The 20,863-nt window shown below is 60.4% G+C and overlaps 2 protein-coding genes across 3 annotated transcripts in view; one reads left to right on the forward strand and one right to left on the reverse strand.

Moving 5' to 3' along the window:
- The window catches only part of ZMAT5 (zinc finger matrin-type 5), a 28,380-nt gene extending 26,660 nt beyond the window's left edge, over nt 1–1,720 (forward strand). For both annotated transcript variants that reach the window (XM_078060796.1, XM_036123161.2), the window contains one exon: nt 1,306–1,720. In XM_078060796.1, coding sequence (XP_077916922.1) covers nt 1,306–1,319 — 14 coding nt within the window. In that variant the 3' untranslated portion in view covers nt 1,320–1,720. The remainder of the gene's footprint in view (nt 1–1,305) is intronic.
- Nucleotides 1,721–3,033: 1,313 nt separating this feature from the next.
- Nucleotides 3,034–11,446, reverse strand: CABP7 (calcium binding protein 7). Its single transcript, XM_036123155.2, has 5 exons — nt 11,314–11,446; nt 4,839–4,982; nt 3,866–3,978; nt 3,399–3,552; nt 3,034–3,170 (listed from the first exon to the last, which is right to left on the reverse strand). The coding sequence occupies exons 1-5, from the start codon at nt 11,420–11,422 to the stop codon at nt 3,043–3,045; spliced, it is 648 nt and encodes a 215-aa protein (XP_035979048.1). The 5' UTR covers nt 11,423–11,446; the 3' UTR covers nt 3,034–3,042.
- Between the last annotated feature and the right edge of the window lie 9,417 nt (nt 11,447–20,863).

A 20,863-nucleotide genomic window follows, 5' to 3' on the forward strand; every position in this document is an offset into this window, starting at 1 on the left:
TCAGAGGGCTCAGGACTTTCCCTCTCAGCAGAGGGCTGGCCACTGGATCCCAGCCTGCCTGGAGCTGCCAGGGTATCACCTCCACTAAAAGCTAGGCCTGTGGACTGGGGGGCAATGTCTGGAGCCCACGTATACATTGCCTGTTAGCCCCTAATCCCCAGTCCCAGACTCTGTCACTTGGGCATATGACTGACTCTGTGCACCTCAGTTGCCTCATCTATAAATGGGGTTCATATGAAGATGCTTGAGGTTTCTCTAGACCTTGGTGCCTGGCCCAGAGCAGTGCCTAGTCAGTAAGAGCACTCAGTGTTGCTACTTGTCGCCAGCAGACATTCACTGAGTGGCCTCCCTGCGCCAGGCCTGGCTCTGGCTCCTGGGGGACAGATGGACATCACCCCTAACCCCTGGTCTCTTCCATGTGAGAGCTCCAGTCCCATAGGGGAGACGCGAGCTCTCGGGTGAGTTCAAAGTGCTTCATAGTCTGTGAGAGGCAGAGCAGCGGCCTGAGTGGGGGTTAAGTCCAGAAGCATTGGAGTATGGAGCAGCTGGGGGCAGGGTGGCCCCTGGCTGGGCACCCAGGGTGGATGCTCCAAATAGGCCCTGGGTTCCCAGGTGGCAGCTCCAGGGGGGTTGGACCTCCAGGGGAAGGAGAGTGAGTAGCATGAGAAATGAGGCTTTTAAAAAAATTTTAGACAATATTTTTTTCTGATTTCCAAGGCTTGCGTGCCTGTAAAACTTTTCTTGAAAAGTATAAAGAAGTAAAAAAAATCACCCATAACTACACCACACAGATAGAACCACTGTTAACATTTTGCTGTGTCTTCCAGGGTTTTTTTTATGCATTTATATATGTTATATATCTTTAAACAAAAATAGTATCATGCTATATACATTATTTTATAAGCTGCTTTTTCTCTCTACTCACACAGTACATCATGACACCTTTCCTTATCAGTGCATACAAGTCTGCCTTCACTTTTATGCGGGCTGCATAGCATTCTCTGCTGTGGACGTGCATATGTATTTAATCAGTCCCCCACAGGTGGACACAGGTTATTTCTGCTTCTTGTAGCTCAGTCTCTGCCCACAACCCTGCTGTTTCACTTGGGCTCCTTCCTAGAGGTGAGGTTGCTGGCACAAAGGGTCTGCATGTTTTTGAGGCTCTGCCTTCCAGAAAGGTCATGCGAGCAGCTGACCTTTCCCGTAGCTGGGGCGGTGGGGAGAGGGGGAGCTGGGGGGGAGGTGCCCCAGCCTGGGCCTGTGCTGGGCCCCATTCTAATTCTCTGACTTTCTCCTTCTCGCTAGGGCCGAACCCATGAGAACCACCATCTTCCAGTACCCCATAGGCTGGCCACCAGTCCAGGAGCTGCCTCCATCCCTGCGGGCACCCCCACCCGGGGGGTGGCCCCTGCAGCCCAGCGTCCAGTGGGGCTGAGCCCCTCATCCCCACCTGACCCCATCTGGTCAGCCTTCGTGTCAGTCACAGTAAAGATACGGGCTCCTACTGGGGACGCCGAGGCCCCCGCCTGCTGCCTCCTGGAGAGCTTCTGAAGCCGTCGGCTCAGCCTGGCTGGACGGAGGCGCCGGAGCCGCCCTACCAGGTGCAGCCCTGATCCGAGCTCTACTCCAGGCAGCTCCACCCTCCCGCCCTCATGGGACATCCTGAGAAGATGGGTGAGAAAACTGCCTTCTGGATGTTTATAAAGAAAGTCTGTCACCACGGTGGTCTGGCTTCCTCCTTGCCCGGCGCCCTCAGCTCCGCGCCTCGGCCCCTGGGCAGAGGACGGGCGGGACTGGCGTTGAGACGAGGTCGTCTGCTGGGTGAGGAGTGCTGTTGCCCTTCTCCCGGGAGGGCCGGCAGAGGCTCGGCACGGCTGGGCAGAGGGTGCGCCCGTGTGGCTGGGGTGGCCACCCAGGTGAAAGGGGGCTCCAGATCCGGGAGAGGAGCTCGAGGACTCAGTCTGCTGTCCCAGTCCCCGCATCTGCCCGTGCTGAGCTGCCCCCCGACCAAGAGATGGCACAACCGGGGCACGGTGGCAGCTGTGTCTCTGGCCTGGACAGTGTAGAGAGGTTGGGGGCCCCGGGAAGACAGGCCCTGGACTTGGGGGAGTGGCCTGGCTGAGCTTCCGGGCACCGGCAATGCTGGGCTGCGCCAGCCCCTTAGCCCAGCATGACACAGGGCCCCTCCCGAGGCTTCTGCCCGGGAGGAGCCCCCCGGGCTGGTGGGGAGATCAACAGGCTGCTCAGGCGACGTGGAGCCTCCAGGCCCCTGGTCTGCTTCCCTCCTCACTGCACTCCAGTTCTAGATTCTGTGCTGGGTGGTGGGCAATGTGGTCCTCAGACTGGGGAGCTCAAAGGGCACAGAGACTGCAGGGCCACCTCAGATTCCCCATCTGCTGTGAGCTTTTGCCCTTCCTAAAAATCCCTGTTGAAGGGGGTACTGAATCTGGGGGCCCTCTGAGCCTCAGGCTCCTCATCTGTGAAATGGGCAAATTCTCTGGCCCCAGTGGGTGCATGGAGGAAGGCTGGGCTTGAGTCTAAGGAGGGTCAGAGAAAGGGACCCCACAGAAGGCCAGGGGCCTCCTCAGGCTTGGCCAGCGAATAGCGCCCAGGAGACCCCAGCCTCACCCCCTCTCCAGGAGGAAGCCTCCTGCCGCCGTCTGCACCCTGCACACGGCCCTGGGCAAATCTCAGGGACCAGGGTCAGGCTGGCTGTGTGGCCCTGGGCACAGGGTGCCTCCTTCCTGCCTAAGTGACCACATCAGCTACTGGACCCTGTACAAATGCCTCCTAAATTTCCCAGGAGCCCCTGGACGGTGGGAGGGAAGAGTTAGTGCTACAGGCCAGGGTGGGCAGGGTGCAGGCGGGGCCGGGGGCCGTCCTCAGAGCCCCCGCCAGGCCCTCCGCAGCTGGGCCTCGGCTCCATGCAAGGGCCCGCGGGGGCAGGTGGGGTGGGGTTGCCAGACGTCCCGGCCCCAAAGGACACGCGGCGGTGGCCCCGGGAGCCGAGCGCGGGAGAGGACTGCGGCGGCGGGGGCGCGCCTACTTCATGCCGCTGCGCAGCACCTGGTTGGCTGCGATGAGCATGACGCTGATGATGAAGGCGATGGCGAAGGCGCAGATCAGGCTCTTGCGCACGCACGTCTGGCGGATCTGCTGGTTGGAGCAGGCTGTGGCCGCCCGCCAGGGAGCACCAGAGAGAGACAGACGGGGACAGCGAAGCATGGAATCAAGAGCCGCCTGCACTTCCGCACGTGGGCTCGTCCCACGGGACACGGGGGACACGAGGCGTGGGGCGGGCAAGGAGGCCCCCGGCCGTCCCCTGCAGACCCCGGTTCCTCCTCCCCCTGCCCCAGCCGTTGGCCTGCCCGTGGGGGGAGCGGGGGCCGGTCACTCACTCTCCACGTCCACGGGGCACTCCTCGGCGGTGCCCAGGTGGCTTTCCTCCTCCGTCATGATGATGTTCTCGATGTCCTTCATGGACAGGTGCTCACAGAAGGTGTCGTACAGCAGCCGCTTCAGCTCGTCCACGGTCAGCTTCTGCATGTCGCACTTGGGGAGGGGAGGCGACGCGGTGCTCTGGCCACTGCCACCCCCACGGCTACCACCCAGCACCCCGCAGCCGCACGGGCCCAGGGACACGCCTCCAGATTGTGGGAGACCGGAAACCACTGGCTCCGTTCCTTGAGTCCTTGACCACACCAGCCTCCCCCAGGGGGCCCCTGGCCCTCTGGGAGCTAAGACATCCAGGGGACAGACGCCTGGGATAGTCATCCCCCTTTACAGTGTGGCCCTGGCCGTTCACTGGCCCCGTGCAGCCCTCCACAGGGGGCACAACCCTAAGTCCCACCCCGCCAGTGCATACCTTCCAGAAGACGGTGTCAAAGTCAGTGCCGTGGAACTTCTCTGGGATCCCCGAGGTGGAAAGCTTGGGTCCCAGGAGGGTCACAAACTCCTCAAAGTCCACTTGGCCATCGCCTAGGGTAGGCACAGGTCCAATCATGGGCCAGCCCACAACTGGGCTGGGTCCCCGGCCACCTTGGGCCACTGTGGTACCTTGGGCGGGTCCCACCTTCTCTGAGCCTTGAGTTAGGTTCAGGGACTAACACCACCAAATATAATGAGGCCCCACCTGGCAAAGTGGAGATGGAGTGCGGCGGGTGGGCCCGAGCACGTGGGAGAGCCTCACATTTTTACTCAGAAACATGGCTTCCCAGCAGGTGTGGGGCCCGACATCCTCACCACCCAGGAGCTGAAGCTCGGGGCACAGTCTGCCCAGACGGCTACCTGCTCTCTGGGTGGGGAGGAGGCAGGGTTGGAGGCCCTGGGGTGGGGGGTGGGGGGACGGGAAGAGGGGACTGAGTGGACATTACTGGTCTTTTTTACTAGGTTTTCCTTAATAAATCGCCAGGTGGCAAATACGACTAAATGATTTTTTATTTGGGGGTGAGGGGACCTGGGGTATTTAGTACATCCTTCCTACTTTTCTGTGCTTTAAAAATTGCTCGGGAGGTGCCTGGCTGGCTCAGTCGGTAGAACATGCAACTCCTGATCTCGAGGTTGTAAGTTTGAGCTCCACGTTGGGGGAAGAGATGACTTAAAAATAAAATCTTTAAAAAAAATATTGCTCAGAATGATGCAGAGGGAGAGAGGCAGATCCTCTAACCTCCGTGTGTGGGTGTGGCTGGGGCCATCACACTCTGGCCTCTATTTTCCGGGCTGGGAAATGGGGCCAGACCCAACTGCCTACTGCCATGGGCTTGGGGGTGCCTGGAGGGTGGGCTCAGCCTCAGAGGCCCAGGTGAGGGGTAAGGAAACAGGCAGGGGTTGGTGCTCACCATCCATGTCCAGCCGCTGGATGATAACTTCTAGCTCCACCTCATTGGGCATGTAGCCCAGGGAGCGCATGGCCGCACCCAGCTCCTGCTTGGAAATGAAGCCATTGCCATCGCGGTCAAAGACTTTGAAGGCCTCACGGATCTCTGTGGGCGGGGGGAGCAGAGCAGGTTGGGACCTCGCCTCTGTCCCCAGCACCCCCCTCCCCAGGCTCCCAGGATTCCCAAACCCGCAGCTTGAGCCCGGCATTGAAAATCCACTATGGAGCCTGCAGGTCTGGTCAGAGACACGTGGCAGGTGGCCCAAGTGTCCACCCTAGCGCTGCCTTCCAGGAGCCCAGGGCCGGCCAAGCCAGGCAGCAAAGGTACGCCCACGCCCGAAGCACGGCCCAGATCACCCTCGGGGGTCTCCTTCTCCGAGCCAGGCTCCCACAGCCTCTCAGGGCGTGCTCACGACGACCCCGTGTGGTGGCTAAGCGTGAGTCCCACTGTGCCGGCTCCCGGGGCCTGGCAGGGGTGGCCTCTGAGCTGCCGAAGGCTTCCCTGTCCACCCCTCCCTCCTGCCATCCCCTACCCCCCGCTCATCCCCATCGCATGCTTCCTCCCCTGGGCTCGGCTTGGAAACTCCAGCCAGCACTCCTTAACGGCACCCCATGAGGCAGCCACCAGCTCTGGCTCAGGGCTAACGGGCCCACAGCTCCGAGCAGAGACTGCCTCCCCTGTCCAAGTTTGGGGGAAGGCGGAGGCTGGATGGAGGGGCCCCAGCAAGCCCAGGCCTGCTCAGATGTGGAGATTGTCCCCTGCATTTTACGGAAGGGGAGACGGAGGCCTGAGGACCTGGGTGACAGGGATGGAGAGCAAGGCACTGGGCTGGGAGCAGCGAGTGACCTCGGGCCAGACTCAGTCCCACCCACAGAAGAATGCCCAGTAGTGATGCAGGTACAACAAGGGTTTTACCAAACATGTCCAGGAGCTGTTGAGAGGTCCTAACCTCTCCCCACTCAACTTCGCTCTACCTGCTGTCCTTTCATGGTCACTCAGCCCAGGAAGAGCCCTGAAGAGCATTTTCCTTTGGCCGAGACGGGAACCTCACTCCACTCACACCCTCTCTGCTCCAGCATCCTTGTTCACCTGCCAGCCTCTTGGCCTTTGCCTAAGCTGTCCCCCTGGCTGGGACTTCAGCAGGCAGAATCCTCCCCCTGAGTGTGAGTGTGGGTGTATTTGGAAGCAGAGACAGATGAAAATGCTCCAGACTGCAGGCCTGGAAACTGAGGCATGGAGAGGCAAAACAGCCAGCCCAGGGTCAGTTTGGGGTCAAGGCTATTTCTGGTGAGAGCAGGAATCTGGCTGGCCCAGGCCTGGCCTTAAGGGGCTGTGAACCCCTAAAACTGTGGAATCCTGTGCCACGGGGTTATTCCCTGATCCCGCTGGCCCCATCGCAGACTAGGGGCCACAGCAAAGCTTGGTCAAGGACCCAAATTTCATCAGGCTCTTCCTACCTGGTGTCTGCACCCAAGGCCCGGAGGTTAGACCAGATGACCCGTAGGCCAAAACAGAGATAGTGGGCTGTAGCCAAGTGGCTTGGGTCCCCAGACCCTCTGACTCTGGACCTTCTCCACCCATCCTAGGTTGGGCCTGAGAATCTGGTCTAACCAGGGTCCCCTACGCCAGAAAGCAGCTGGGATGGGAGATCTGGACCAGGCCCAGGCGTTTCTATAAACCTTAGACTTGGAACTCAGGCCAACTCCCATCTAGCATTCTCCCAGACCACTGACAAGGTGGTAAGCTCCCCACCACCAGAGGTATATGAGTGAGGGCCCGGCAGTCAGGGAGGCGGCTAACGGGGTCCTATGGCTTTGGAGTCTCTAGGTAGAGATTAAGGCACCAAGCATGCAACCAGGCACACCGTCTGCCACTCTCACCACCACACACACTTAGGTTCTGGCCAGCACTGTAGCCCTCCTGACCCAGCCCCAGGCTCTGCCCACCTCAGGTGTCCCGAACTCCAGCCCGAGGGGCCCTTTCAGCCCTGGTGAGCACCAGGAGTGCTCCATGTCCAGACCTTTGAGCACAGGGCTCCTTTCGCCTGGAAGTTCTTCCGCTCACCAGGGCAAACTCTGATGCCTCTCAGGTTCTCAGCATAGATACCATCACCTCCCTGGAGTCCTCCCTGCCCCCCAGCTGACTCCTGTCTTCTTCTGGGCTCCCACACGCCCTGCTCTGCCCTTGCACTGTTCATTCCTGTCCACCACACTGGACTGCGAATGAACTATGAGTGCCATGAGGCCAGGGGCCACTGCTGGGGCCCCATGACCTGGAACAGTGCTGTCTGTCAAGCATAAACATCTGCCAAACTAGTGATTAAATGAATGAATGACTGATTTGGGGAGGCTACCCTTCTAGAGCACACAGAGGAAAGAGCTGAGCAGAAGTTCATGCACCACTTGGTGTGAAGCCACCATTCTGAGCCCATTTACTTCTAGTTTACAAACAATCCTAGTAAGAGAAAGCGTTTGCTTTCCACTCCCCAAGTAGGCGAGAAGCATGAGGGGAGGTTGAGGATGCTGCTTGTCCCCCTGTCCAACCCCCCAAGGACCCCACCCCAACCCACCCTATGGGCCACCCACAGAAGAGGGGAATCAAGCTGAGGGCAGGGTTGAGGGTACCATCCCCAGATTTCTGGGTGAGGGGCTGTTTTTGGAAGGAGAAACCCAGGGTCAACACCCCATCTTTCTGGGTCCCGCAGTTTCCTCCTCTGTAGAGGCCCACTGGGAAATCTCGAGTTGGGATGGCAAAACCCTCGACCCACAATGGGACTGCAGTGGATGCTGGCCCCCTCCCCTGCAAGGAGCTGGGGTCCAGGCTGTGCCTCCCACCCTGGCAGGGGCCGGGTGTGGCCCCCAGAGCCCATGGCTGCTTCAGCCCCTCATCCTCTTCTGGAAGCCTTAAGCTGGACGCACCGGGCTGGACGGGAGACAATGGAGGGCAGGTGAATCTTGGGTTATGTGGGCAGATGACAGACCCTGAGGCAGCCCAACAGGCCTCGAGGGGCATCAGCACTCCATCAGGAAGCTGGAGTCCAGAGACAGGGTGCACATGCTGGAGGTCACTTGTGAAGGGGGGGGCAGCGTCTGTCCTCTGCAGCAGTTGCCATTCTCCGCGGCATTGGCCCCACGCCCCACCACTTTGGCGGCCCTGAGTTTCTGGTCTGCGCAGAGGCAGCTGCTGGGCTTGCAGGAAAAGGGGCAGGATAGGGGACTCTCCAACCCCCCATACTCTGAATGCCCTATTTGGTCACTCTCAGTGCGGGCTCCACTATCTGACTGAGCCGGCCAAGTGCCAACCCCAGAACCCTGCCCTGGTGGCTGTCTGCCGGTCCGTCTGTCTGTCTCCTTCCTCTTCTCTCTGGCCAGAAAGGGCTGGGCTAGGGCTTGCAGCCACCGCACTCCTACCCTCAGGTGCTCAAGCCTGTTGATGACCTTCGGGCCAGCCTTCGTGCTCCTGCAGACCCTGGGGGGCTTTGCTGTGTGTGTGTGTGTCGTGGCAGGGGTGAGGGAGGGCGAGATACGGGGAGAAGCTGGAAAGCCTGTCTGTGCCTCTCCTTCTCCGGAGTCAGACAGGCTCCAGGCCAGCTTTGCCTGGCCACATCTACCCTGCCAACTGCCACCCATGGCTCCCCGGGCCACAGGTCCCCAGGTGCCTTTGCCAGACCTTCAAGGACTCTTCTACCCAGCCTTTCGCGGAGGCTGCCTTCCTGGTCTGTCTCTCTGTACATCTAGGGTCCCTAACTCAAGAGCTTCACCAATCTCTCCGCACTCCAGGCTCTTACTCCTGCAAGAACCCCCTCCTTGGCCTCCCCTGCTGCAGCATCTGGGTCCGCAAGCTCCCTCTACGTGCCAGTCCCCTCGATGAGCACCTCCATTGTGTCCTCTGTCACCAGCAGCCCTGGAGAGGGGCAATGCCAAGCCCCTTCTACAGATGGAGACACCCGAGGCAAGAAAGGCAAGTGATTGTCCAAGGTCACTCTGTGAGCCGAGGGTGTAGAGATTGGAATCCAGTGCTGCCTGGCTGGGAAGCCCTCATCGACACCCTGCGCTCTCCACCTCCCTTACTGGTCCCTCTCCCCCTCAGATTAACCGCCCCCTGGATTTCTGCAGCAGGCACATAATGTCTGCAACATCTCATCCCAAGCTGCCGGGCTTCCTCTTCTCTGCACATGTGGATTCCCCACCGGTGGGTGTCCTCTCAGCAAAGGGCCTGGATCTTACCCAGACTGCCCTGGGGCAGGAGCATGAAGGCAGAGCACTGGGCAGGGGGGCAACACCTTTTCCACCCAGCCCTGGCACTCAAGGACCACCGGGGCCTGCAGAGACTTGGTCCCCCAGGAGGGCTTCAGAGTGCCTACAGGCAAGAAGGGGGTCAGCTGTGGAGGACTTCTTGCCCTCATCTACAGCTGCCCACAGGCTAGGAGATAGGCTGGGGCCACCCAGGCATCTGCTTGCTCCACGACCCCCACCTGGTCACCCCAAGGAGGGCTCTGCCCTTCAGATGCCCCCTATGCCAGGGTCCCTCTGCTCCTCAGGGCCCAGGAGAAGGGGACAGGAGAGAAGCAGGGACTGCATTTGGTGTGGCTGGTGACTAACGCTGCTGGGTTCCTGCCAGTGTGTCCGCCAGGCGGCCTGAGGGGAGGCTGCGGCCTCCTCACCCCTGCACTACCCTCCCTGTGCCCGCTCACCCCTGCATCCCAGCCTCTTCTCAGCTTCTCAGTGTCTGCACCCCAGGGCTGGGTTTTCAAGAGAGGAGAGTCCCAGCCAGGCCCATAGCAGGGCTGCCAGCGTCATGGTGGGGTGCTGGAAGCAAGGGTAGGGAATGAGGTGGAAGCTGCATGGGTTTTGGGCGGACAATGTTGTCCGCTGCCCAAGTGGCCAGAAGGAAGGGATAGAGGAGGGCCCATGGAGGGAGACACTGGCAGGAGATTCGGGGTGGCCCAGGGCAGGAGGAGAAAATGGTGGAGAAGAGATGGCCCGTGCCCCATCCCCTGCCCTCTTGGTCTTCGTGTACCTCCTCCTTTTCCCACACCCTGGACAGACAGGGCAGACACTTGGGCTTTGAGGTTCAAGGCCAGAGATCCAGTAGCAGCACTCATCTCTCTGTTCTGCCTACATCAGACACCAGACCCTGTCTTCATGGCTCTGCCAGCCTCTGGGGGCTTTCAGGGGACTTGAGAGGAGCAGATGGTTCATAGTCTACGGTGCGGGGTGTGTGTTGGGGGGGGAGCTACTTTCTCCCTCTTGATCTTCCCCTCACCCAGTCTGACTTCACCAAGATCTACCCTCTCCAGGGCTTGGGGAAGAGGGAAGACCTCTCTCCATGCCTTCCCCTGTGCTCCCATCACCATCCCTGACTGCATCGGTGTCTCAGCTACACCCCCCCCAAGCCCTGATGAGCCCCAGATCTCAGAGACCCTCGGACCCAAGATAACTGAAGAGAGGCCCAGCCTCTGGGCGATCTCAGCTGCTCACCCAACAGCAGATAAGTAGATCCTAGGGGTCCAAGACTCCTATCAGCCCAGAACCCCCACTCCACTCCAAAAGGGGCCCTAGGAAGTCTGGGGGTTGGAAGGCCCGAGAACCTGCCCCTAGCCCAGGAGGGAAAGAGCTTGTAGGCCCCAGGGGTCTCATTGCTCCACAGAATCTTCGGTCCAGGGACCTCAGACCCTGACCTCTGCTCTGATCTCGTCTAGCCCCTTGCCTAAGGTCCCCATTCATGCTGAGAGGCAGAGGGACTCTGGGGGAAATAGATTTGGGTCCCAGCCTCTGCCTTTCCCTTCCAGGCTTGGTTATCGCGACCAAACCGCCCAATCTGGCCACTTGTTGTTGCAACCACCTCCTGGACCGCCCTCCCAGCGCTCTGAGCTGGGGGTCCCCGCAGGGCTGTGGGGAAGGGGCTAAGGCCCCAGGAGGGACTGGGGACAGCCCCGCAGGCGGCAAGAGCAGGGCAGTCGCCCTCTCCCCTTCTCCGGCTGCCCGAGCAGATTGGATTTTAAAAAAAGCGACACGAACGGAATGTCAATTCGAGCGCAGAGCCGCGGGCGGGCGCCGCGGAGGGGATCAGGATGCGGGTGCTCCGGCCGGGCCCGCGCGGGGGGCGCAGCTCGGACCCCCACCCAGACCGCCGCGTTGCCGCACCGTCACCGCGGACTGCGCGGCCCCGTGACCCCGCTGCGGGGCTCGGCAAGTTTCCGCAGCGCAGGGGACCATGCGGGCAGGGGCTGGGCCGCCCCTCCGCCTTGGCTACCCCCACCGCGGCACCCAGAGGTGCGAGTTGGTCCTGACTCCCCGCGTAGCTGCTCTCTGGAGCGCCCACCTGGCAGCCGGCACCTGCGGACGGCCCCCCCGCCCCCTGCGCCCCTAGTCCGCGCTTCACCTGGGCGCACAGGTAGGAGGGCCGGCGGCAGGGGTCCCGGCGGGGCACTCACCCTCCAGTTCGTCCTCAGGGATGTCCACGGGGCGCTGCTCCGACAGCAGGTTGGGCACGGTGTAGATGCCCCGGTACATCAACGCCGCCGTCACCGGGTGGAACGGCATCTTGGAGGCTCCGCGCCCGCCCGCCCGCCGCAAACTTTGAGGTCGGGGCTCATGGGCCGGCGGCGGCCCCGGGGGCGGCTGGAGCGGGCGGGGCGCGCGGCTGCGGAGGGCGGCCAGGCGGCAGCAGCGGTGGCGAGACGGGGGGCGCCCCTCCGGGGGCCTAGCGCCCCCGCGCCCCGGGCCGCCGGTCCATGCCGCCCCCCCCCCTCGTCGGGCTGCCGGCCGGGGCCCCGCAGGGGCGGCGGGGGCGGCGCCGCTCGGGCCTCTCCGCTCCGGCCGCCGCGCGCCGCGCCCGCCGCGCCCGCTCCTCGGTGCTCCGCGCGCTCCGCGCTGCTCGCCGCCCGCTAGTCCGCTCGCCGGCGCGGCCGCCCGGCCCGCCGCTCCGGCTCTCGCCGCCTCCCCTGCTCGCTCGCTCGCTCGCTCGCTCTGTGCCGCGCTGGCTGCGCTCCCCGCCTCCCCCGCCCGCCCCCTCTGCGCTTCCCCCCCCTCCCCCCCGCCCGCCCCTTCCCGCCGCCGGCCCCTGCGCGGTCGCCCCTGGCCCGCCCCGGGCTCTTTCTCCCCTTCGCCCCAGGTTCCCCTTTCCCCCAGCGGAGGATCACTTGTCTCTCGCCCCAAGTCCGCAGCCACCGGGACCAAGGTGGGGGTGGGGCCTTCCTTCCTGCCCCTTGGCCCGCCCCCACCCCCGCACGAACAGAGCAGGGAACTGAGGACCAGAGACCTGGCAGCGAGGTGAGATGGGCCCCAGGCGCCTGGGTCCTGGAGGAGAATCATACAGTATTGGTGCCAGGAGGGGCTCCAAGGTGGGGAAACTGAGGCTGAGAAAGAAGGGCGTTGACCAAGGTCATAAGGCGCTGGCGGCAGGCAGGAGCTTGGGACAAACCTGGGGCAGGCTCCCCTGCCCGTGGCTGAGACCTGGCAGCTGACCTTGCCCCCCACAGTAGAGCCCCAGTCCTGGCTCCTTTCCAAGCCCCCACCACTCTGCCTGGGGAGCTGCCAAGGGTCTGTCTCATGCCTCTCCCCACCCCCGATTCAGGGCACTGAAGAACAGAGAGGTGGCTGGGTGCCTGTAGAGACTGGTGTGAGAGCCTGTCAGTTCACATGGCTGGTTAGACCTAATGTGTGTGCAAGGCTCACCCAGGCCCCAAGGCATGTGTGCACATTAGAGTGAGGGGGCTGGTGTTTGTGGGAGCAGCATGTGTGTGCATATATCTGTTACCCAGGAGGGTGTATTCGTGTGTTTTTGAGTCCACACGCAGATGGATGCATGTTGGGAGTGTGTATGGGAACCTGTGTGTGTGCCAAGGTTGTGAGCTGGCAGGGGAGGGGAGGGCAGGAGCTTCTGGGCAGGAGCCCATGGGTGGGCGGGGGGCGGCGTGCAGGCCCGTGGGCTAGGAGTGGCATGGGCATGGGTGCACAGATGTGCGTGCGTATATATGGGGGGAGGGGTTGACCTCCTGGCCTCTCCATGGCCCCAGCTGCTGGACCTGTCCCTGGAGGCCCTACCGGAACCACTTTCAATTAGCCGAGAGCCCCAGCGGGAAAGCTGATTGCCACGGCCCTACCCGGCCCTGCCCTTCCCAAGCTGATTACAGTTTTTCTGTTTGTTCCTGCTTTTATCGTTGATTAATCACAGCCCTATCTTGGGGCCTGGGGAGAGGGGGCTCAGGGAGAGACTCCAGCCCTGGCCGAGCTCGGCTGGGCCAGGCCTGGGCCCCAGTGCTTCTCAGGCGTGGCTCGGGAGGGGCATCTCAGCAGCGTCCACAACCTGCAGAGAAGCCAGGAAAGACCCCAGCTATTTGTCTCCCCAGCCTCTAGGGATCAGCTGGGTGCCCATTAGAACCAAGGGCCAGGGGTGGGAGAGACCCCCGAAAAGCCCTACCCCAAAACCCTCCTCATCCACCTGTCTCCTGGTCTGACAATGTACCATCGGAGTGGAGTGTTTTGAGCTCCCTCGGGTCTTCTGGTGCAGCAGAGGAGTGGGGAGGAAAGAACCCAGAACTTGGAGCCGGGCAGACCTGGGGCTCCCGCATCTACCACCTCCTTGCTGCCGTAGGACCTTAGTCTCCTCCCCTAACCTCCTGGGGCCTTGGTTTCCCCCTCATGAAGTGAAGGCAATGCCACGTCCCAGGCAGTGGTGAGGATGGAGGGATGTAACGTGGGAGAGGTGCCCAGCAGTGTATCCCTGTATCTCTTGGGAGTTTCCTATTAGCATGAAAATTCCCCCAAGGAATATGAATTAATAATAATTATAGCTGCTATGTATTGATTGAGAGCTTGAGCTACAGCAGCTCTCTTTCGCTGTCTACTGAGTGACCAGGCTGCACCAGCCCAGGCCAACCAGTTCTAAATCAGGACCCCTTCGCCAAGGGAGGCTGGGCTGGAGCTTGCTAAGGGTCTGATGGGAAACTGGGCTCCCAGTGGCGTCTAGAGAGGCTGCTACAGAGCGTGTTGCCGCTCGCCTGACAGAGGGGCAGCTCCTTCTATGTCCTCTGTAGCTCCCAGCCTGGGCGATGGAGCATTTTCAAAGGACAAGGCAGAAACAGTCCATGGGTAATTTAAGCTAAAATCAAGTAAATGGGCCCACTCAACATAGCCAGGCCCTGAGGGTCTGTGCTGAGGGAGGGCATGAGTGCCCGTGGAGACACAGGCCTCCCTCCAGTCTGTGGCCAAGGGGTCAGGTTCTACATCTTGTGACTGGGCTGCTCCCTGGGGCAGGCTCCCACCGGGCCAGAGGGACAGGACCTGATGGGGTTTATAGCCCCAAGGTCACAGTACACCCCACTGCTTGGGCCATCCCTGACCCCCCTGCCTCTGGAGACTCAGGCCAGTCCCTGTCTCTCCCCTGATGCAAAGCCATGACCCACAGAGCTGACTGTGGGCCTAGGGGATTTCCACGTGTCACCAGCCTCTCCTGTTCCCCCTTCTTGATCTGCCCATGGGTACTTGGGCTGTGGGTGTAACCTGAACGGCATTCCCCGAACTTCTGAAAGCAGTTTGTCATTGCCTCCATTCGTGGTTGGGGGCACCCCTGCTTAGGGACCAGGTTGGGTCATGTATCACTGTGAGGCAGGGCTGGGGTTCGAGTCCAAGGCAGGAGCTGGGTTGGGATGGGGGAGGGCTTTAGGAGCCAGACTCTGGGCCATTCTGATCTCATCCTTCAGGCTCAGAGGAATGCTGCCTCCTCCGGGAACCATCATAGACCTCCTCAGCCCTCCAGCACCGTGCACCTGAGGTCACGGGGCAGCCCCTCGGTGCTAGGTCCTAAAAGCAAGTCAGGCCAGGAGTCAGAGGATGAGAGGGAGCTGCTCGTACCTGGGGCTCACAGAACAAGCATCAGAAGGCTGAGCAGCACGGTTGAGGTGGCAGCTCACTGTCTGGTGAAGGGTGGGGTGGGGGGGGCAGCTTTTGTAGAGGACGGTCATGAAACCAGCTTGAAAAGTCTCGGACGTGGGGTGGGTGAGGCAGTGCCAAGAGCTCTGCAGGGAGAACCTAGAGCTGGGCATATGCCTTTGGGTGGCTACACTCACCTCTCTGAGCCTCAGCTTACTCACCTGTTAAATAGGAACAGATCTAGCTCCCAGAATGAATTCTTAGATCCTGCATGTGAAGTGTTCAGTGTGCAGGACATGATAGTTCTTACTATGAGTCAGGGGAACTCCAGGAGGAAAAACCAGGGTAAGCAAAAGCTCAGAAGTGTGAGAGGACCACCCTTAGCTCCGGAGGGCGGGCTCTAAATCTGTATGCCCCAGGTCTGCCGCCTGGCACAGGGCTGGGCTGGGCTTGGGAAATTGGCAGGGGCTGGATGAACCTCTGCTGGATGAATGAGTGAGAGAATGAATGAATGAATGATCACCCACCAACCCACCAGCCCTTCGGCATTGCAGCCCAGTCCTCTCCTCCGCACGTCACCAGGGAGCAGATGGCGTGATTGCAGGGTGTGAATTATGTCTGTCGCTCCCCCATCTGGGGAAGGTGCTGCCGCCATCACACTACACCCCCTGGGGTGCCATCGGGAGACTCAACTCGTGGGCCCCTCCGGAGAGGGGTCTCCACAGACTTTGCCCACTAGTCTTTGACTCAGGGTGCTAGAGACACTGGGAGAGGTGAGCCACCTGTGACCCTGGGAGAATCCACCAAGTGGCAGGGAGGAAGGGGAGAGGAATGGAGATCACCCTGTCCACAGGCTGGGTGCCTCCCTCCCAGAGAGTGGGGCCCTATCCTCTCAAAACTAGCAGGCTTGCCGCGCCCTGGCAGGCTGGAAACCACTCCTCCAAGGCCGGCATTCTCCTGCCACCCACATTCAGCACCAGGGAGAGCTCCTGGCACAGCCCTGGGCCCAGCCACATAGGGTGCAGTTGTGGAGGGATGGAGAGGCTGACAAGGCAATAAATGAGCCCACTGTCCAGAAGAGGATATCAAAGTGGAGGGAGGGAAGTGCCAAGCTCAAGGTCAATCCAGGACCGCTAACCACAGCCCTGTCCAAGCTGGGGGGCCTGCTGGGGGACACAGGGTGCTGCTGAGGGAAAGGGGGTGTCCAGGGAGGGCAGAGGCTCTGGCCTCTGCTCCTTGGCTAGGGAACAATATTGTTCCAAGAACCCTCTGGGGACAGTGTCTGGAGGTGAATAAAATATTCATCGTCTAGGCAAACTCACACAGTCACTTGATGAATAATGGAATTTATAGACTTGCAGAGGCCGACCCAGCTGGGAGGGTGTGTGGGCCAGAATCTAGAGGCCCCTGTCGGCTCTGATCCCACCCCGTCTAAGCCTTCAGATCTCCAGCTCCCGTAGGTGACAGGGGTAGACATGACAGAGCAGGAGACAGAGCCCATCAGAAGGACACAGAGCAAAGGGGACGGTCCTTGAATTTGTTGCTCCTTGAGAAGAAACTTGGTGATGGAAAAAAAGAGCACTGGACGCAAGAGTCCAGTGTGGCTGGGATGAATCCGGACTACTGTTACCAGTTCTATGTCCTGAGTATGTCAGTTCTGCCTCAGTTTTCTCCCCTGTGAAATGGGCTTGAGGCAGCCACCACACAACTAGGGTTGCTGAGATCTGATGAAGTGAAGAAGGTGACAGTACCTGGTGCCTCTGTCCCTGGTGCTGCGACCTGTTGCAGAAAGGCTGGACCTTTAGAGCCTCTTTCTCTGGCCCCCAGACTCTCCTGAGCCCAGGAGTGGTCTAGAAGGCAGAGAGAGGCATGGCCACACAGGTAGAGAAGCTTCTAGTCCTCAGGGCAGGGTTTGCTGTCTGTAAGTGCAAAAACCTAGCCCAGGAGAGACGCGCACGTGCACTCACCCAGGCCCCCCCAGAGAGTTAGCTCCCACTGGGCTGGGCTTGGGCCTGGGCAAGGGTATTTGGGAAATGCTCCCCAGGAGCTTCTAAGGTATAGCCCTGGTTAGAGTCACTCCTCCAGGGGAAGAAGGCCTGGAGGGGGAAACAGCCTGAGCAGGGGTAAGAGGAACTTGGGGTTGTCCCATCCAGGAAATGACAGATCCCTGTCCCTCGTGCCCTTTGGGCCTTTGTCTCCCCTTTTGGGAAGTGGGAGCCTATGCGCAGGGTATGGCTAGGCTGCCGGCTGGGAGTGGGATCGTGGGTGCCTCTAGCCCAGCCCCTGCTCCAGCCCTACTTCCTGAGTGACAGCCGTGGCAGCCGGCAGGAGACAAGGCGCGAGCCAGCTCCTAATTGCTCTGGGCTCCCAGATCCCTGCCTCAGTCTGTTGCCTCTGATGAGACACTCAACTGACCTGCCCAGGGTGGCTGCTTTGCCCAGAAGAGGCCATGTCTCAAGCTGGCCCTGGCATCACGGGGGTGGGTGGGGGAAGTTGCCTCTCCTTGCAAGGTCTTGCCACCTCCGGAGCAGGGTGAGGCTGGGACCCTGCAATCCCCCACGGGCCTGCCCCCTCCTCTCTGCATCTCTCTGTGTGACATAAAGAGCTGTGTGTAAACTTCCCTTTGAACAAGCAGCTACACAGGTGCTGAGATGTGCAGACCCTGTGGGTGGGTTCTGCGGCCTCACCTGGCATACCCTGACCCCTCCAGGGGGCTGGAGCATGTCCTCTGGGCAAGGGTATTTGGAAAATGCTCCCCGGAAGCTTCTAAGGTATAGCCGTGGTTAGAGCCACTGCTCCAGGGGAAGAAGGCCTGGAGGAGGAAACAGCCTGAGCAGGGGTAAGAGGAACTTGGGGATGTCCCATCCAGGAAATGACAGGGGTCCCTGTCCCTTGTCCCCTTTGGGCCTTTGTGTGAAGAACTGTGTGACCTCAGGCAAGTCATTGGAACTTGGAGTCTTGGTCTTGGTGTGTTTGTGTCTGAGGACGAGCATGGACAGAGGAAGGCACGGAAGGTGCCGAGCCCAGGGCCCGGGGCTCAGCATCACTGTCCCATCAGTGTTGCAGAGGGATCCTCGAGATGCTGCAGACCGGCAGCCTTCAGCACACCCCCTGGGCTGAGTTTTCAGTTCGTGCCTGCCTCTCTCTCTGGTTGCCAGGACCCCCTCCCCCAACCGTCCCCTCCCCTGGCCCCTGGCCTTCTCATTCTGTGGAAGCACCTCCAGGGCAAGATGTGGAGAGCAGAGGACTGAACCTTGTGGGGATTCTCAGACCCTGACATCTCCAATTCTTTCTCAGGAGGACCAAGTTATTTACCTGGTTTCGGTGATCTAGCCCAAGGGTTACCCTTCCCCATGTGTGAGCTGCTGTCTCCACCTGTTGCCATGTGTTTGCACACCTCCAAGGATGGGAAGCTCACACCCCGCTCTCTGGGGCAAAGCCAACACTTGCCTATTCCCTGGGCTCTTTGTCCTCCAAGATCCCCCTTGTTCTGAGACAAGGCACTCAGGGCCCCCAAAAGGGGCCCCTGCATGTCATCTGGGAGACAGTACTGACCTCTGAGCAGCTTATCAGAGTGGCGCCCCGCCCCCCCACAGTGGGGACATGGAGTAAGAACAGCATATCAAGCCTATGGGCCAAGAAGAGGGCTCTATGGTGACAGAGAAGGAGCAAGGGAAGTGGGGACCAGTCTTTCAGATGAACACCTTGTGGGAGCCCCTTCTGCCCCGGCCACCACTAGTTCTAGAGGGAACCAGGCTATGATCCTTTGGAGTCCCTGATGTTGAGAGATGGGGCTGGGGCAGGGTCCCGGGATGCCAGGGGTGGTGGATGGAAGACTTCCTTCTGAGTCTCTGTCCTCCAAGGCTGAACTAAGCCTCCTGCCCCGGCCCCAGCCAGCCCCCCACCCAAAGGCCCGCTAATGGGCCTCTGCGGCCCACAGTGCCCTGGTCGTGTCGAGCCTAAGTGATGATAAAATCGACAGCAGTTTAATTGGTAATTTTAATCCTGGACAGAGCAGTAATGGCGTTACTAATTGGATCATTAGAGATTTGTGCTTTATGGCTGTGTAATTAGAGGAGCTGTGGGGGGCCGGGGTGAACTGGGGGGCCATGTGGGGCCAGGAGCAGGAAGCATCAGGCAGGGCCCCTTCCAAAGCTGGGGCTGGGTCCTACTCATCTGGGTCTTACTCCTACTTATCTGCTCCTTCCCAGCAGGGCCCCTGGGGCAACTGAGGGCGGTCCCAGTGTGGGGGACTTGCGCCCCTCCCAGACCTAGAGTCCCAACATGTCAGGAGGAGGAGGCCTTGGAGACTACTCCACAAAAAGACCCCAAAACTCACACCCCAACTCCCCATAGAACAGGGTGGAGGGGTTCCCACAAGCCCAGTCCTTCCCTGTATCCTCATATGTGTGTCCCCTGTGCTCATGTGGGCTCCCGCAGCTCTGGGCAGCCTTACCTGTGTGCTTGCTGCATGCACTGATGTCCCGGTCTGCGCAGGTAGACCTCAGCCCTGTGTCCTCGAGGTCTGGCCCCCTGGGCTCTGAGTAACCACAAAGTGTCCTCATTTAAAATAGGAAAGGGTCTTAGGTCCTCCCACCCTGCTCTTTTCTCATATGGGGAAACTGAGGCCCAGGGAGTGTGTTCTGTGCTAGTCTCACCTGTGCGTGTGAGGCTTACCAGCCCTGAACACCAGTGTTTGGTAGGTTTTCTGCACACGTGCAGCTGCCGTTCTGCACCTGGGGAGGGGGCACGTAGGCTGACACGCGGGCCCAGCCCCCACTCCAGGCGCCTGGGGCAGACATGGTGAAGCGCGCAGGGGAGGCAGGGTGGAGCATCCTTTGGATTGAATTCACAAAAGGCTCGAGCCATGCCTGGCACTCCACAAATATTTGCTGTCTTAATTAATAAAGAAAAGAAAGAAAAACAGAAAAGAGAGGGAGGGATGGAGGGAGGACAGGGAGATCATGGGCCAAGGGCCTCTGTCACATGCCCTTCTCCTTCATCCCCTAACCTACCACTGGTTGTCCTTCTAAACTCAGGCATGGTCCCCTCACAGCCCTGCAATGGCATCCACCTTATTCCAAGGGAGAATCAAAGTCACAAGGGGCCCCAAATACCTCCCTCTTTACCTCTCCGCCCCCACCTGCTCCCCTGCTCCAACTGCCTTACCTGGCGGCTCCTGGCAGAGTGCCAGGCACACTCCTACCCCAGAGCCTTTGCACCGGCCATGTTGTTTGCCGGGAAGGCGCACTCCCCCTTGACATCTTCATCGCTCGCGCCTTAAACTCTTTACTCAAAAATCACCTTCCCAGTGGGCCTTCCCTGACCACTCTAGCTTAAAACATTTAAAAAAACACACACAGAAAGACAAACAGCCCCTATCCTCCACTGCCCTGCTTGTCCGGGCTTGCACGTACCACAGTGTAACTCTTCCTTCTTGCCTGATACCGGATTCTGCTCACTGCTGCATCCCTATCGTTGTGACATACAGTAGGCACGCATACATAGTTGTTGGATGAATGAACGAATGAATGAATGAATGAATAATGGGAGCCTCCCTACAGATGCGGCCCTGGGAGGTGAGGCAGGTTGTGCGAAGCGTGCCAGTTGAAGGGGCAGGAGGCTGATGCCAGGTGGGGATGGTGGCTGAGGTACCCCGGAGCTGTGAGCCCTTCCCTCTGGCTGACCTGGCTCCCACCCCCCCACCCCCCGCAGTAGCTCAGTTAGGAGATGGCGCCCCATCGACCTACATCAGCAAATGAGACAGGTGGGGGCAGGGGAGACAAAAATCTCTGTCCTCTTGCCAAATGCTCTACCTCTGTGCCCTCCATCTGACGGCCGTCCGCTCAGCCTACAGTCCCCTGCTGCCAGGTCATCCCGTGGCCTCTGACCGCCTCTGTTCTGCTTTCCCCACAAGAAGCGGCTAACTCTGGGGGGGAGCACTCAGGGACTCCCAGGAGACCCCTCCTCTGCTGGCCCCAGCTCCCTGTTCCCAGGCAGGAGATGGTGCCTGAAAGGCCACCACCGGCGCCGGGGTGGCTCGCACTTGGGCCAAGCACGGGGGTCCAGAACTCTCAGCAATGCCCTGCCCGCCTGCCTGGCCCGGCTGCC

Source organism: Halichoerus grypus, chromosome 13 (assembly GCF_964656455.1).
Source record: "Halichoerus grypus chromosome 13, mHalGry1.hap1.1, whole genome shotgun sequence".
Lineage (NCBI taxonomy): Eukaryota > Metazoa > Chordata > Mammalia > Carnivora > Phocidae > Halichoerus > Halichoerus grypus.